This window comes from Glycine max, chromosome 6 (genome assembly GCF_000004515.6).
Source record: "Glycine max cultivar Williams 82 chromosome 6, Glycine_max_v4.0, whole genome shotgun sequence".
NCBI lineage: Eukaryota > Viridiplantae > Streptophyta > Magnoliopsida > Fabales > Fabaceae > Glycine > Glycine max.
Window position 1 is genome coordinate 16,877,503 of NC_038242.2, and position 16,375 is coordinate 16,893,877.

At 31.8% G+C, this 16,375-nt stretch overlaps 1 protein-coding gene across 4 annotated transcripts; it reads right to left on the reverse strand.

Moving 5' to 3' along the window:
• Positions 1–4,129: 4,129 nt before the first annotated feature.
• On the reverse strand, positions 4,130–9,486 carry LOC121175067 (probable inactive receptor kinase At2g26730). Of its 4 annotated transcripts, none has more exons than XR_005892047.1 (4): positions 8,841–9,486; positions 6,803–6,931; positions 6,547–6,682; positions 4,130–4,904 (listed from the first exon to the last, which is right to left on the reverse strand). XR_005892047.1 is itself a non-coding variant. In XM_041016601.1 (2 exons), the coding sequence occupies exons 1-2, from the start codon at positions 9,145–9,147 to the stop codon at positions 4,888–4,890; spliced, it is 324 nt and encodes a 107-aa protein (XP_040872535.1). In that variant the 5' UTR covers positions 9,148–9,486; the 3' UTR covers positions 4,147–4,887. The 4 variants fall into 4 exon arrangements, 1 of the variants encoding a protein (XP_040872535.1); XR_005892048.1 differs by having other exon boundaries at positions 4,131–4,904; positions 6,878–6,931; XR_005892046.1 differs by lacking the exon at positions 6,803–6,931 and having other exon boundaries at positions 4,140–4,904.
• Positions 9,487–16,375: the final 6,889 nt, after the last annotated feature.

The following is a 16,375-nucleotide window of genomic DNA, read 5'->3' on the forward strand; positions in this document are numbered from 1 at the left end:
GCAAAAATCCCATTGAAGAGCTTGAGGTCTTGAGTTCCTTTGCTCAAGACACCATGTGAATAAGTTTCCTTCAAGTTGTGGGCTAATTAAATGGTAAAGAACTCTTCTTTTCCCCCGTCTCATCTTCCATTTTCGTTTTCCTTCCATGAGCATCTTTGGGAGCTTACAAAAGTACTCACAATGAGGTTTTGATGTTGATTCTACTTATTTTTGGGGTTTGGGTGTTGCTGCTTGGTGTGTGTTGTTATTAGGGTAGAAGAAAGCCATCATCTTGGATCCAAAGCCTTCTCCTTTTCACTTTCTCCTTCTCAAAGTTAAATCCTTGGTTTGTAGAGATAAGGAAAGCTTTACATTGATTGAATGCTTTGTTTGACTGGTTGGTGCTTGAAATGTTGTTTTTGGGTGTGGAATAACTTGTATGTATGATATATGATGTATAATTGATAACGGTTAATTATGAGTATATTTTGGGGTTAAATTATATAGAATTTTGCAATTTTTTTCTCTTAATTTTTCCTTTTTGAACAAATAATTGTTAAATTAATATCATTTAAGTTTTTGTGCAGAGAATATTAAAAGTGATGGATTTATGATGCTTGGTGAGTAAAATAAAGCCCAAAAAATAGGATAATTCAGGAAGACAAGAATAATTAAAGAAAACGAGTAAATTAAGGAAAATGTGGCTAATCAAGGAAATGAGGCTAATTAAGAAAAAGAAACTAATTACGGAAAACAGACTAATTAAGGAAAGCATGACTAATGAAGGAAAGCAGACTAATTCAGAAGCCCGCTAATATGCACATATAAAAGAAGAAGAGAGTAGAAGGAAAAAACATACAGAAATTCCAAGAAAATACAATTCCTTATAAAAGGCAAAGGCTAGAAGAATGAGAATACAATCCCTTCATTCCCTTTCTTATCTTCGTCCCCTTTACTAAATATTTCCCGCTTGCAATTATAATGGCTCCATGACAATGAGAGGCTAAACCCCATTTGTTGGGAACTTGACAACCAACTACTCTTGATTTAATTTATCTTCCTATCTATTTCTGAATATTACATTTGCATTATCTTTTTTTATGCTTAATATTATTGTTTGTGGCTTGATCACCCATTTGCATGGTAAGTTTTAGGAGTAGCATTGGAAAACATTATTTTCTAATAGAACTGGGAAAGAGTATCTAAATAAAGTCATCACTAGGGATAGATTGAGATTTGTTTAGCCTGTTATACATCTTTATTCTTAATGCAACTTACTATTTTAGTTCTACAAAGGGATTTGGGAGAGAAAATAGATAAATTAGGTTATTTCATGCGGGGGATCAAAGTTAGAGTATACTAGTAGATATAGATGTAAATTGGAATAATTATAAATAGAGAAAAATTATTAACATTACATCAAAGATTTGATCTGGTAAACTAAGTTCCCAACATTCTCATCTTCTGAATTTCCTTCTACAATAATATTGGATTTTCTCGTCTTTTCTATCTTTAATTAATCAATTTAAATTCTTGTTTAATTTATTCTCTTGTTTGATTTAATTTTCTATCAATTTAAATTATTATTTTTCTCATAACCTTTTCAAGTCAATTTTCTTTAACTTCTGTTATTAATAAAATATTCATCTACCTAAGTACAAACAAAGTGTCTGTGGATTCAACACCTGGACTTCCATTTTAACTTTACTACTTGGGACGAATTGATACACTTGTCAATCCATCAGCAATAATTTGAATTGAGTTTAATTTAGAGGCAATTTGAGGTCTTACTCAAGAAATTTGAAGTTTTGCAAATGTTTACACATAAACCAATAGTGATTTTTATTTAAGCGAAAATGTCTATAAAGAAAATGTGATTGATGGATTTTAGGCTTAAGCATAGATGAATCTAAGCTTAAGAGTGATTAAGCTTAAGCATATGTTGATCTAGGCTTAAGTATGAACTAGGCTTAAGCATAATGTAGGTGTTTGACAAGTTTCCTTTGGTGCATTTCAATTGAAATTCAATCTTAAATGCTTCTTGAGGTGTATGTGAACCTTAAATGGAAGGAATGGAGTTGATATATCTTGTTATTCTTATCTAATTCTCATGCATATGTTGATATTGGTGTGCGATTATGAGAACTTGTGGTGTGAAAAGTCTCATGATGTTTAGATTAATTATGTGAGAGTTTATGATTGGTGAATTGATGATGAATTGATAATAAGTTGAATGAGATGTTGTTTTATGATTAGAGTTGATTTTATGTTGAGATTCACATTCATGAGTTTTTGGTGAGTTGCTTGGAAGAATTTAATATGTTGAAATGTCTTGCTATACTTATTGAACTAAAGGTGGGATCATGAGTGTGATGAACATATGAATGTTGAATTTATGATATTATAACCTATTATGGTGTTGAGATTGACGAATGAATTTGTGATGGCGTATAATTCTTGTGGATGATAATCTTGTTTTGAAAACCATCCATACATGTGAAAAAGAGTTAACAATATCCTTTGAGATGTTTTTACTATTGTTGGGAAATTTTATTCTTGGGAGGGTGATTTTCATGCCAGGACTTTGTCTCACTAAAGCGACCTGGGGGTCTCTCCTAGTGGGGTATCTTCTTGAATATCACCTCTATGTTTTGAATTTGAATGACATTTTGAGGTGTTGAGAACTAATTCCTAGGGGGATTAGTGACCTTTTAATGTATATGAGATGAATTATTGTTGATGGTGAAACTTGGATCCTTGAGATCTCAAAACCTCTAAGAATCTAAGTTTAGTTTTTGGTTGTGAATAGGCTCATAAGTTGAGGGTGTTAAGAAGTTCCTTAACCTAGTGTTGGAGGTTGTCGGCGATGACTAACGGTCAAAGAGCCTATAAAATGGATGGGTGAATGAATCCCTAAATAAGTTAAGGTCTTTGTAACCCTGGTCAAGGTAAGACACTACTCACACTCCTCCATTTTCAATAAAATCACACTTCCTTCATAAGGTTAATTTGAGTTTCCTTAAATGGTCAATGTGTAACTATGTTAAGGGATGTACTCGGGTTAATTGCTCAAAAGGTGAAATCTTCATGGAGTCAAGTATATTTTTGTTGTAGATGATTGATGGATTGAATCATGGTGATAATGATTGATTGACTGATGATGTTTGATGGTTGATTCATGGTGATGATGATTTAACTGTTAAGTTGCATATTGTTTTAGTATGCTTATTTTTTGTAAGTTTATCCTTGCATTGTTACACGTGCGGGTCGTGCTTGTGATGATCCTATATCTGACATACATGGGAAGCAAATGGATAGGAGGTGAAGCCGCATCTTTAGAGACTTCATGGATATGCATATCTGACATAAAGACGTATTATATTTTTTTTTTCCTCTTTAGAGTTATGTATAGTGTTGACCAAATCAAAATTTATGTAATTTATCCTTATAGTTTGATTTATGTTTATATTTGGTTTACCCTTTGGCTTTTGAAACGTGGAAAATTTGCAAATACTTTTATAAATAAATAAATTAAAGAGTTTTATATGAATTAAAATAAAGTTTTTTGTTTGAGTTAGTTTTTAGTTTCATATAATGGAGGCGGATCCTTATACAAAAACAACAATATTTTTATTCCATTAAATATTCACTACTACAAAAAAGCATTTAACGACGGTTATTAAAGGCCTTCAACGATGGTTAAGAACCGTCTTTATATCCAACGTCGTTGAAAGTCGAGATCTTTCACGATAGTTCTCACAATAACTGTCATAGAAAAGTCAATCTTTCTAAGATGATTCTTACGGAAGAACCGTCTTAAAAGACATCTCTTCTAAGACGGTTCTTTCACAAGAACCGTCGAAAGAACCGTCTTAGAATATATACCTTCTAAGATGTTTCTTAGAAGAAAAAAAAACCGTCTTAGAAAGCATGTAACAATAAGATATTCGAAACTATCTTCATATGCACAATAACCACTTAAATTGAAAACACATGTAACAAACATATTGGAAATAAAATTTCCTAAGCATAGTATAGTCCAATAAGATACTTGAAACTATCTTCACATTTCACAAACCTACTAATTTCCTAAGCATAGTATAGCCAACAAATCTGGTTTCGTTTTATCTTTTTTGCTAAGTACTTGAAACCAAAGAGATCAAGATTAACGTTGAACCATATAAAGCTAAGGTGGGTTTCTGTCTAGTGATTAAGATTTTTTTTTTCTTTTTGGACAATCATCTAGATATAGGGGTCAATAATCTCTATCCATTTATATGAGATTTAACTTGCTAGTAATGAAACTTGTTCTTGGAAGGAAACTCAAGATAATTATAAGTTTCCTATTTTAGTCTAGGTCTACAATTTAAAATATTTCTCCTATATTTTCCCTTACCAGGTTATGCTTACAGTTTTGAGATGCTTGGAGTTGGGTGATGTACAATATTTGCAGTTACATCCACAAATAAATATAACTTGCACATTGAATTTTCACAATGTGCATGCCAAACTCACAATATGTAATCTTAACAATTTCTACAATTTTAATTTGAAATTAGCTGAATATAAAATTGTGATAGTAGACTATATGAAAATTAACAGGGTAAATCAAGATACAGAATACAAATGGAATACACTTTTTGTTTCCCCAACAAGTGGTAACAGTCCATGGCTCCATGCAAAATCAAATTAACAAATGACAAGAAACAGATTAAATCCTAGCCAAATAAATGGTAAAGATCCACAAGCAGGAAGTAATAGAGAAAGTTAAATAATAACCCATCTAATTGAATTTTATTCTTACAGAAACATCAAAAACCAACACATTACCTTCCAAATAACTTTCTCGTGGCAAGTGTTTTTCCTTGAACATAGTAGTCCACACTTTCAGTAACCTCACTCAGAAGATCAGTAGTTTCTAGTACCTAATCACAAATGGCCAAAAAACATGTTAATGTATCTTCGTGAGTAAACAATAACATATTACCATAATTTAATTTCCAATATTTGTGATGTGAGCAATTCCATTGAAGTGTTAGAATATAGAAATCAAGCACACAGAACCACCATTAAAAAATATAAGATAACGATCAAAGAAGCATGAAGACAATTAAAAAGGAACAAAGATAACACATGGGGGGAGCTGCTAAGCAAGAATGAAGCCTCAGTCTAGCAAACTTTTGTAGTTAAATTTGATGTTGATGCTTGTTGTGCCAATGTTATCAATCATAGGATTGTTTTATTAGTTTTGTATTATTGCCCAAAAATAAGGTATTTGGTTGTGCCTATGATTGAGTCTTCCCTTCAATTTACCATAAATATCAAAACCCAAATTTCACTGGCACTGGCAGACCAATTGAATGCCTTTCCTATTGCCAGAAAATGGATCTTTCCTAAAAACTCACAAGTTGATTTTTAATTGCCAATCTTTCAACACTTAATAGAAACTCAAAACTAATGGTTTGTGACATATGGCCAAAAACCTTGTTTTTCAATTTAGATAATTGCAAATGAACGTTAACCCACTTATTAGTACGTTATTTTTTTTTATAGAAACCTATTAGAAAATTACTCCCATTTTTTAAGACTTCTTAATATCAATATTAAATAAATTAAGAGTTATAGCTAATATTATTATTTATATATTTTTAATATATATTTTTTAAATTAGTATATATTTTTATTCATCAATTATATATAGTTATTATCGGTGCATTAAAATATACAAAACATTTAAAATATACAAAACATTTGAAATTAATTAATGTGCATCATAAGAGGATGTCAAATCAGTGCATGAAAAGTGAGAGGTAATGTCAAATAATTGTAAAAGTCCATGCCTAGAATTATTTCATTTTATATGAAGAGTACATGAAAGAGAGAAAGAATCACCACCTACTATCAAGTGTAACAACATAATTGTTCAAGGCCAATGCACAAGAAGCAGACTGCAAAAATAACCTATATAATTAGCTTATTCCCTATCTCTTGTAAACCAAAAACAGTAAAATGTAAGAATGCACACAAAACTACAATTAAATATCTTTTCAATTTAATAGAAACTGAAAAGACATTGCATGATTATGCCTAGGCAACATGCTTACCTAACTGTGATAATGAATAGTGTTAGCACTAATTACAACAATGCCACCTATTGGTGCAGACATGTTTGCCAAAGATGGTTTCTATTTCATTTTGTTGCTTTTGGATTAGGCCCCATTTTCATCCCCCTCCAACACACCACAAAATTAAAAAAGAAATAAGAATACTCATATTTTTAAAGAAACTTTTAATATTGATGTTACTAGCAACAACCATGATTCTATTTTTTTTTTTTATCAAAAACTAAATCCAAATTCCATCTCATGAAAGCTAGTATTTTTATTTTTTTACCATATATAAATACATACTTAAGAGACAAACAACAACAACAACAAAACTTTATCCCACTAGGTGAGGTTGGTTACATGGATAACACAACACCATTCAGCACAATTAAAAATCAAAGTTATAGAAATACATACTTAAGAGACAAGATGATAAATATTAATATTCTCTTAAACTCACCATGAACAAACGTAAAATATTTTACATGCCTCATATCCAAGTCACATAGGTTTATCATATAAGATGACTCAATACGAGCAGCAACTGCTCTTGAAGATCCCAAGGCATCATCCTCCCCAACTAAACCAGAACCAATCTGACAACAATAATACATGGATAAAAAAATTAAAAGAATTTTTTCCAAGAGTAAATACACTAACAAAATGAATCACAATTGATTTATAATCAATTAGATTTTAGAAGTTGGGTGGATTACAGAATGCAATGCTAGGTTACAACATTTGCAGTTAAGAGCATTCTGGCTATGATGTAGCTTAAGCAATAGGCATACATGTATCAGATCTTTTCTATAGTTGTTGACCATTCAAAGAAAGATGTGATAGATCTGCACAGTCAAGAAAATTTATTATTATGGTTCAATAAAGTCTTTGTCACTGATCTTTAGTTTCATGGTCAAATTTTATACAATAGCTCCATGAGTATATGCAATGTATTGCAATATGAGAGGAAATAGTTATGATTAATTTATACGATGTAATTTCATTTTGAAAACAGTAAAGTTGATTGGGTCATTAAACTACATACAATTAGTTGTATTGAGGATGTGTAACATATTTGATTTTAAGATCTCTTGATTCTTGAGAATGTACTATTAGTATTATGGTAATTTGAGTCATAGCTTCGCTTTTCAAAATTAGTAAACAACAGTTCAAGTAACTATCCTAAAAAATTATGGCATTCCTCTCTAACCAAAAGCATAGTACCAAATAACTGCTCGTATAGCACACTAATGGGATCTTGCTATCTTAACTCCTAGTCCAATCAAAACCACTAAAATGGCATGAGAAATTGCTCTCAAAGACCTAAATCCTTTCTGGAAATCCAGTTTCCCTAATTAAATTAAAAGTTTAAAACTAAAATGTCTGCACCATAAATGTCTTACTGCTGTACATATATTTTTTTGATTAAAATAGATTTCTTAAGAAAAAAGGAGAGATACATATGCAAGAGGATAAGAAATTCTCAAAAATTATACCAAGTTCCTAGACCCAAACCTCCTCCTTTATGGGGATTGCAAAATTCCCAACTAAGAAAAGAAAGAGAGACATAAAAACAAAACAAAGATGTCTCTAATTAACCCATTAACCCCCTACCAAAGAAGACCCTCATTACTTTCTCTATACATTGTGCAATAACAACTGGTATGCATAAAAAGAGAGACATGGTACAGTAGGATACTATATAGAGAAACCTGACCAGTGAAAGAAATTTACAAAAAGAAAGCACCCTTCAATATGTGAAAAATGTAGCATACTTTATCATAACTAACATGTTCTCTCATGCATTAAAATTCTGGATTCTAGCATGAATAATTCTTATTGTCGTCTAGCATGAATATTAAAGCTGCTATGCTAGTGTCCTTACAAATCAATTGAATCATAGATTATTGCTTTGTCATAAAGTTATGCTCCCGATGGACCTGTGGCAGTAGGTTCAACACTCTGCTCAATATTCTTGGTAGAACAGGAAAAGGAAAGAATCAAAAGCATGTTCGCGGTCATAAGTCTATAATGTCAAAAGACATAAGAAAGAATCAAAAGCATGCTCATGGTCCAAATGGCTTTCTCTTCTTTATTAGGTAGGAATTAAAAGAAGGAATTACACGTTTTCTTTCTTCTTCTTTTTACTATCTTTATAAAGAAAGGAGATAAATAATGTCGGTGAGACCACATGGGTAATGGTATCTCATGAGTGCATGTTGTTTGGAATGTTTGCTCGAGAAGCATAAGCTTCAGAAACTTACCATTTACGATTACACTTCACATGACCCTCTTCCAATTAAACAATCCTCCCCCATTGGTTAATTTATTTAATGTTAATTAAAATGATACCACTAATAATAATACACTAACACACATACTACCCACCCCCATTATCATCTTGGAAAGCAGCCCACTTCCCACATCAACGCTAATCACACAACTAACACTTCACTATAATATCAGCAATACTATTAAAATAATATTCCCAGCCTTCAAATTAAAATAATCTAAATTCCACGACAACAACAGCAAGAGCATTAATTCAACACCCACAAAAATTGAATATTCAATTCCCCTAATGAACACAATGAAATGCCTGAAAGGCAAGAGCAAATTAAATACAGTATTCCTACACCAGAACAATCAAATTGCATGAATTCAATAATTAATTAACTATAAACTCACACAATTAAGTAGCAAGGAAAATTCATCAAACAGATAAATGAATTAGGGATTTCAACAACATCGTACCGTGTAGTAGCGCAGACAAGCTCCCAGCGGACATGTAATCATAAACGAGCAATTTCTCGTCCTTGGAAAAGTAAAAGGCTTTGAGAAGAACCACATTCTCGTGCTTAATCTTCCCCAGAACCTTCATTTGCATCTCAAACTCTTTCTTCGTCACCACAACATCCTTCGGCCTCTTCACCACCACGGTGGTTCCTTCCTCCAGCACCGCCTTATACGAAGTCCCCACGCTACCCTTCCCCAACACCTCCATCGAAGCCCTCAACAAATCCTCCAAAACAAAACTGTAAATTCCCCCTTCGAAGAACATGAGCTTGTTCCTCTCCGCCTCCACCAAACCCCCGGTTATATCCTCCTTCGACGACAACGTCCCCGCCTCCGCCGGCGTGGCAACTCGCGCAGCCACCACCGACTTCGGCGACTTCACTAGTTGTCTCCACCGCCACCTCAGACACAGCAACAGCAGCAACAACGCCAAGCCGAGAACAGAGCCCACAACGATTGCGACGTATCCATGGCTGCAGACAAGTTTGTTGGTTCAGAGTTAGGGTTGATAAGTATAATAGCTGCAAATAAAGGGAAAAGAGGGAGCAGTCGTGACTTTATTTCCCTAACGTTTAAAAACAAAGATGGTCCTATATAAAATCTGTCATTGTATGCGTCCGCACAAATACATCCTAAGGCGGTTTTATAAATAACCATCTTAGAATAGCTCATTGCCTTTGTTTTAAATCTCAATATTTATAAAAATGTCACCAACATACTTTCTAAGACGGGTCTATAACAATCATCGTTGGAATCGCGTCGTACAAAATAGTTTTTTTAGTAGTGATTTCTTAATTAGTGTGCATTAACATTAAACAACTAAAAAAATGGGATGAAAAGAGTAAAACATAGTTGTTTAAATTTTTTAATTAATTTAGTTGACAAAAATATTTTATCAGCAATATTTATATGTATTTTATTATATTTGATGATGATTATATGAAATATTATTTTAATTTAAATTAAAAATTTAGAAAAGGAGTTATAAAGTAAAAAATATTTAATTATATGAAATTAATTAATAATATATACACTGTTCATTACCAAATATAAAAATGCAAATTTATTACATAAAAATAAGTAAATAAAATTATGTTTTAAAATGGAAATTTTTTAATGGAAAGTTTTCCAAAAAAATAATTTAAAATTACATTTATGCAATTAAGATTAGTTTGTTTTAAACAAAATGAGTAAGAGTACTATAAACTAACAGTCTGATTAATTTTGAAAGAAAAAAAAAAACAAACTGATTAATTTATCTACAAAGTAGATAAGAACAAACAACGTTGACATTTCTTTGTGGAAAATAATCATTAATAGTTAAGTAGATCTGTATTGGTACGTTGCTTTTCTATTTTCTTCTTTAATTCACAGAAGTTGCTTAAATATACCAATTCTTATGATTGTGACGGTTGAAAGGGAGCAAAACCTGCGATATATATTTTAAGTACAACATAAACTGAAACAATAGTATTTTTTTAACTTGTAGTAAAAAACAATAGTGATTTTAAGTAGGACTTAAATTAAAATAATAGTTCCTTCAAAAGATAAATTAAAATAATAGTAATTATTTTATTTGAAGAAGCCGATATTAAAAATAATCTAACACTATAATATTTGGTAAATAGAAAGTAAATTTACACATAAAATATTAGATAGAAGATATACAAAAGATTCAACAATTTTGGAAAAAAAATAAACAACACTTTTAGAAAAAACTTAAATGTGTTTGAGGTTCCAAATAAATGATCGATTTTATTTTGGGTCTTCAATAAAAAAAATTTATTATATTGAATTCTTGATATATATTGATTCTCAATCGTCAATTAAATGATGATGTAATATTACCTCAATGACTAATTTATATTGGAGAAATTTGTTTTCAAGGTTACACGTTAAATTGCTTATATAAAGACTTTTACCTTTAAAGACCTAATGAAATCATTGTGCATTAGGACATGCCCAAAGGACAAACTAAAATCCCATGAATAAGTTGTTATATATCCCTTAAGTGAACAAAGCATCTCATGTGGATATGTTGTTACACTCCTTGAGAATTAAACTAACTCATGTGGATAGGTTGGTATATCCTTGAGAACTAAATCAACTCAAGTGGATAGATTGTTATATCTCTTGAGAATCAAATCAACTCATGTGGATAGTAGTTTATATCCCTTGAGAAATTTTCTTACCTCTCGTGGATAGGTTGTATCCCTTGAGAAATGAATAAATTCCATATGGATAGACTATCACATCCCTTGCTAAGGGTGAACAAGCACCCATCACCCATGTATCCCTATATACTATTGAAATAGTATAGACTATAGAGTAATATAATAGTGGTAGAGATTACATGCAAAGCTTTTTTTGTCTAACCTTTGTTAATGTGAATGACCAATAATGTGTTTTTGTTATCCTTCCAAGGCTTTATCTTGTTGAGTGTGTGCGAGATGATATTATAATATTTGTGAATTATTGCCTAGGTAATGTCTTTATTTAAATTGTTGTACATTGTAATGAGCTATGGATAAGATAAATATATGTAAGATTCGAAAAATTGATGTATGCATAGAGTGGAGGACTATAACTTGTGCTAGCATACTTTTGTATGTTCTTGGGTCTTCTGGTTGAGTTTGTACGTTTTGTCATAGTGGAAATGTTTAGCCACGTATAAAGAAATTGTATGGATGTGTGAGAGTTGTCACCAAAGAAAAATGGTCTCTTTCTAAAGTTGTAATGTTAAGTTTTCTCTTGTTTTTTTCTTCTTACCTATGGCCTTACATTATTAGAAAATAGAGCTTCTAAATTGATTTTATAACACATTTTATGACGGTTCAAAAATCGTCTTTGAAGTCATTATCAACTTAAAAAATCAATTTTCTAAGATGATTTTTTAACAACCGTTTTAGAAAACATTTTTTTCATTCAATACACCAAAATCATAACCAACCAAAAATACCTACTATCATTTCATTTGGGTTATTAACTCAAATAATATCTCACTTTTGTATACAATGTTTTACACTTTTAGAGATCAAATCATCAAAATAATAGTTTACTCAAGCTTGAATTAAGTTGCAAAGATACTAAGTACTAACCAGAATCAGGTCCTTCTTTGTCATCGGTGACAATGTACTGTGATGACCCTGTGATTCCAGGCACTCACGTATTCCCAATGCACCTTCTACACATCCAACAAAATTTGGATTCAATTTAGCATATTCATTCCCTTTGTAGAACACCCCCTCAATCTTCTACTTTTCACCTGAGGCTTGTTCTCAATCATAGTGGAAAAAATAAAAATTAATCACGGTTATCATGCATAAACAAAGTTTTGAAGAATTAAATATTAATCATAGTCACGTGTACAAATAATTAAATAATTCAGGGTGTATAGTTATGGTTGTGTGTGGTAACAACTGTTTCGTGTGTTGTTGTGTGGACTTCGACTAGGTGCGGTTGTGCTAGTGTGGGATCACTCATTTTGAGGGTAAAGTTTGATTAGGATATAGCAATAAAAATGATACAGCAGAGAAACTAAGAAGAGTAGTAGCTAGTGAAATATTTGTTATTGGAGTGAGTGTTGGAGAGGAAGTGTGTTATATAGAAAATTGGGGTTGCTGGGTTATGACACGTACATGTGAAATGGTGAGTAGGCCTTTGCACGATGAACATGTTTCAGTTAGGCCCCAGTTAAATACATCAAAAAAACTAAAATAGATGACATAAATAAAGACAGACAAATGAGAATAATATATTTTTTAATACATTTTTTGCTGAGTGAAATTTGATTTAGAAGTATAAAATTATGGGAATTCAACTCTTTATTTAATCATTCCCTGACTTTTAATAAATTTTAAATCCCTTGGTTTGGTGCTTGCAGCCTCCCCTGAACAAATGAGAATAATAATAGGGTCAGTTTTTGGTGCCTTTCAATGTTAGAAGTATAAAATTATGGGAATTCAACTCTTTATTTTCAATACCCCTGGACAAATGAGAATAATAATAGGGTCAGTTTTTGAAAACATTATTTTAGGCAGCATGATTCTTGTTGGGGTATTGAAAATAAAATACATTATTTTTAATCTATTTTTTTAATAATTTGTACACAAAATAATGTTTTCATTATTTCCTCTCTGTAAAATCATTAAAATTAGGAAAGAGATTAAAAACAAAGTAACGGTTTTATAAATTTAAAATAAAAACAGAAAATAATGTTATCTAATGTTTATATACAAAAAAATGATAATAAGAAGAAATATTGGGAGACGGAAGAACACAAAAGTGAGAGCATACCTCGCTTCGCTGGCTTGAGAAGGGATGAACTAACCCTTTGAATCATTATCAAGAACCCTTTGCAAGAGAAACTTTACTCGCAACCCCAACATATAAATGAACTATATAAAAAAAACATATAAAATGAATAAAGCCAAAGACTCAAATAAAGAGTCATGAATTTTATATTTGTCAAGACCTTCTAATTAAGTACATTTCCTTTGAAAAGTCCATAGGGCACCTAACATCAGTTACCACAACACTGGCAACATTATCTCATATCTTCTTGCACTCACACTTTGTAAGTTCCGCGAATATCTTTATGTCTCTTTCTTGTTGAATAGTTTATTACAATAAACAACACCAGCTACAGCTGTGCCCTCTGAGAAAAAAACCAAGACAAACTTGATTATGATCACTTTTAAGCTCATTTATTTCCCTTATTCTCCCGACAATATGACTGGTCTAGTGACCTTTTAAGATTTAATCATCTTTAAACCTCCCAAATCGAATAACACTTGAGAATTTGAAAGTGAATAAAAAAGATAGATCAAAACAAAAAATCAGAAACCAACCTGTTCTAGGAACATAATTGTGATTGTTGCAAAAAAAAAAAAAAAAGAACACCTGAAAATGGCTATAAATGAATATAAAAAAATTGTCTAAAATTTTAGGCACATATCCCATAGATGAACAACACAGGCCTTAAGTCTCCATATGTTTGTTTCCTAGATTCACGTCCTTTACCAAATAAAAAACATTTATTTTAGGCAACTCCAAACATAGTAATTAACCTCACACTGCAATTTATCAATTGATTTTTGGCAAAATTCCAACTACTTTAGAGTTTGAAAACAATGGCTAGAATAACATATTGAATGTATTGTATGCCTGTGCATGTTCATGAAATAGAAACCTTAATCACAATAAACATCTTTTAGCCTAATTCAATAGATAGATCTAAGAAGAGTAAGATATGATAAGTATCATTTCCAATAAACATTGCCCAACCTAATCGATAGATTAAAAGCAAGATACAATAGACATTATTTTCAATAAACATAGTAAATTATAGCAAAACCAATACGTGTAGGCTAAAGTAAAAAATAAAATTATAATTATGTCAACTATATAAGGAAAACTTACAATTTCAATCCAATGATTTTTGTATTTACCATACCCATCTTTATCACCCCTTGCTCTCTCTTTCTTCAGAAAGAGTTGAACCCCAAATCCTCCATATCAACATAAGCTACAAAGCTTTTGCAGACATCAACAATTGGTTTACACCAAGAAACATGCATTCTTAAAATTAGAGACAGAGATAAATAAAATAGAAAAGTTGGATAATGGCCTTTGACTCAACAAAACAAAAGTTACGAAGCAACTTGAAGAATGGGAATGAGACCGTGCAACCATGGCAGCCACAATAGCGAACCCCAAAAAATAGTCAGAAAGCACAACAACAATAACAACATGAGATAAATCAAATCCAAATTAAAACTGAAAAAAAAAATAGCCATATTACCTGAAGAAATCAAAGGGAAAAAAAATGAAGTAATAGGTACACAAATAGAAAATAACAAAGTTTACAATGATAATTTAACACACCTCTAGGGTTTTGCATAATTTTTGTACTGAGTGCCACCGCTTCTTCCTCTTTTATTCTCCTTATCCTCCTCCTGAGCACCAATGATGTCATTTCTCTCATTTTCGTTCATGTTGTTGCCGATGGCGCATCACAACCATGCATGGAGGAGCACCACACTCCCAATCTCACAAATCCCTCTCCCTTTCACCTTGCCCCTTCCAATTTAAGTTAACACTTCAGCAAAAATAGTTTGAGAGAAAACTAACCCGCAATAGCGTAGAGCCCCCGAGAGAGGAAGAAAAAAAGTGGCGCGAGAAAAGGAAAACACAAAGCCTTGCTTCCTCTGCGTCTTTGCGGATCTGAGAACCAACACAAACCTGCAATAAAAAAGGTGAAGTAAGAAAGAGTGAAAAATAAACATTCGGAGAGAAAACAAAGAGAGAGAGAGAGAGTGTGTGTGTGTGTGTGTGTGTGAAATCGAACTTAGGTTTGATTGAATAGTGAGCTAGCGAGTGCGCAAGATGCGGTTGACATCGAGGAGGGTGTGGTAGGGCTCTGGCGAGATGTTGAAGGCCAACGGGAGCTCTGATAGGATGATGATGATGTGGTCCTCGTTGTCGTAGTGTGCATCGTTGTTGCAGGTGAAAAACATACAAAGAAATTAATTAAAGAGTGAGAGAGAGATAGATAGACAGAGAGGGATACAAATAGGGTTTTAAAGCATTCGACAACAATTATACAAATAATCGTCATTGAACACGACCTTCTAAGACGGTTTCTTTAGAATCATCATTGTTGAAGTTGATCATATTACAAAATTACCACCACACACACATTCTAAAATGGTTATTGAGAATTATTGTCGTTTTCCAATCATAGAATATAATTTTTTTAGTAGTGCTACTTGACAATAAGTGGTGGATGGAAGGAAGGCAAGACATCCGAACTACCCTAGGAACACCAAAGGTGAACAAGGTATAAGGCACAATGAGATCATAATGGGGATAGTGGAACTATGAAAGGTTAATACAACTTCCCTAGTATTCCCCTACTTTAGTGACTCTATAATGTTATATATTGAGAATACAAATGTCACTTTTCCTAGCCATTGAGGTTAGCAATGAAGGTCATAGTTTAGTATGCATATTAGGAATGATAAAGATGTCACTAAATATTTATTATATCTTATGTATCATCCTCTATTGGGATGGGTCTAGTAGTTATGTTGAATGGTTGAATTCGATTTCAAACATTATAATTACTTAAATACTTCATTTGGTCGTATATTTAAGAAACAAACAATTAATTCATTAAGATCAATAAAAGTATGTAAGTTAACTAATTTTCATTAATAATGTTGGAAAGTTAAATTTTATCCCAAAAATATCCATAGAATTAAATGATTTAAATAGTGGTAATATTTAATGACACTATACATAAATTTAAGGGATGATTTTTATTCACCAATGAATGTGGCTTATATTGCTAATGGGTTAGCAAATGCATCCACCTCCATTAAGAATGAGTGAACACCTTATTAATAGAATTCACAATAAATTAAAGGATATAAAAAGAGAATTAACCATTAATACATTTAAAAGTGTGTCCATGTTTCTTATTATTAGAC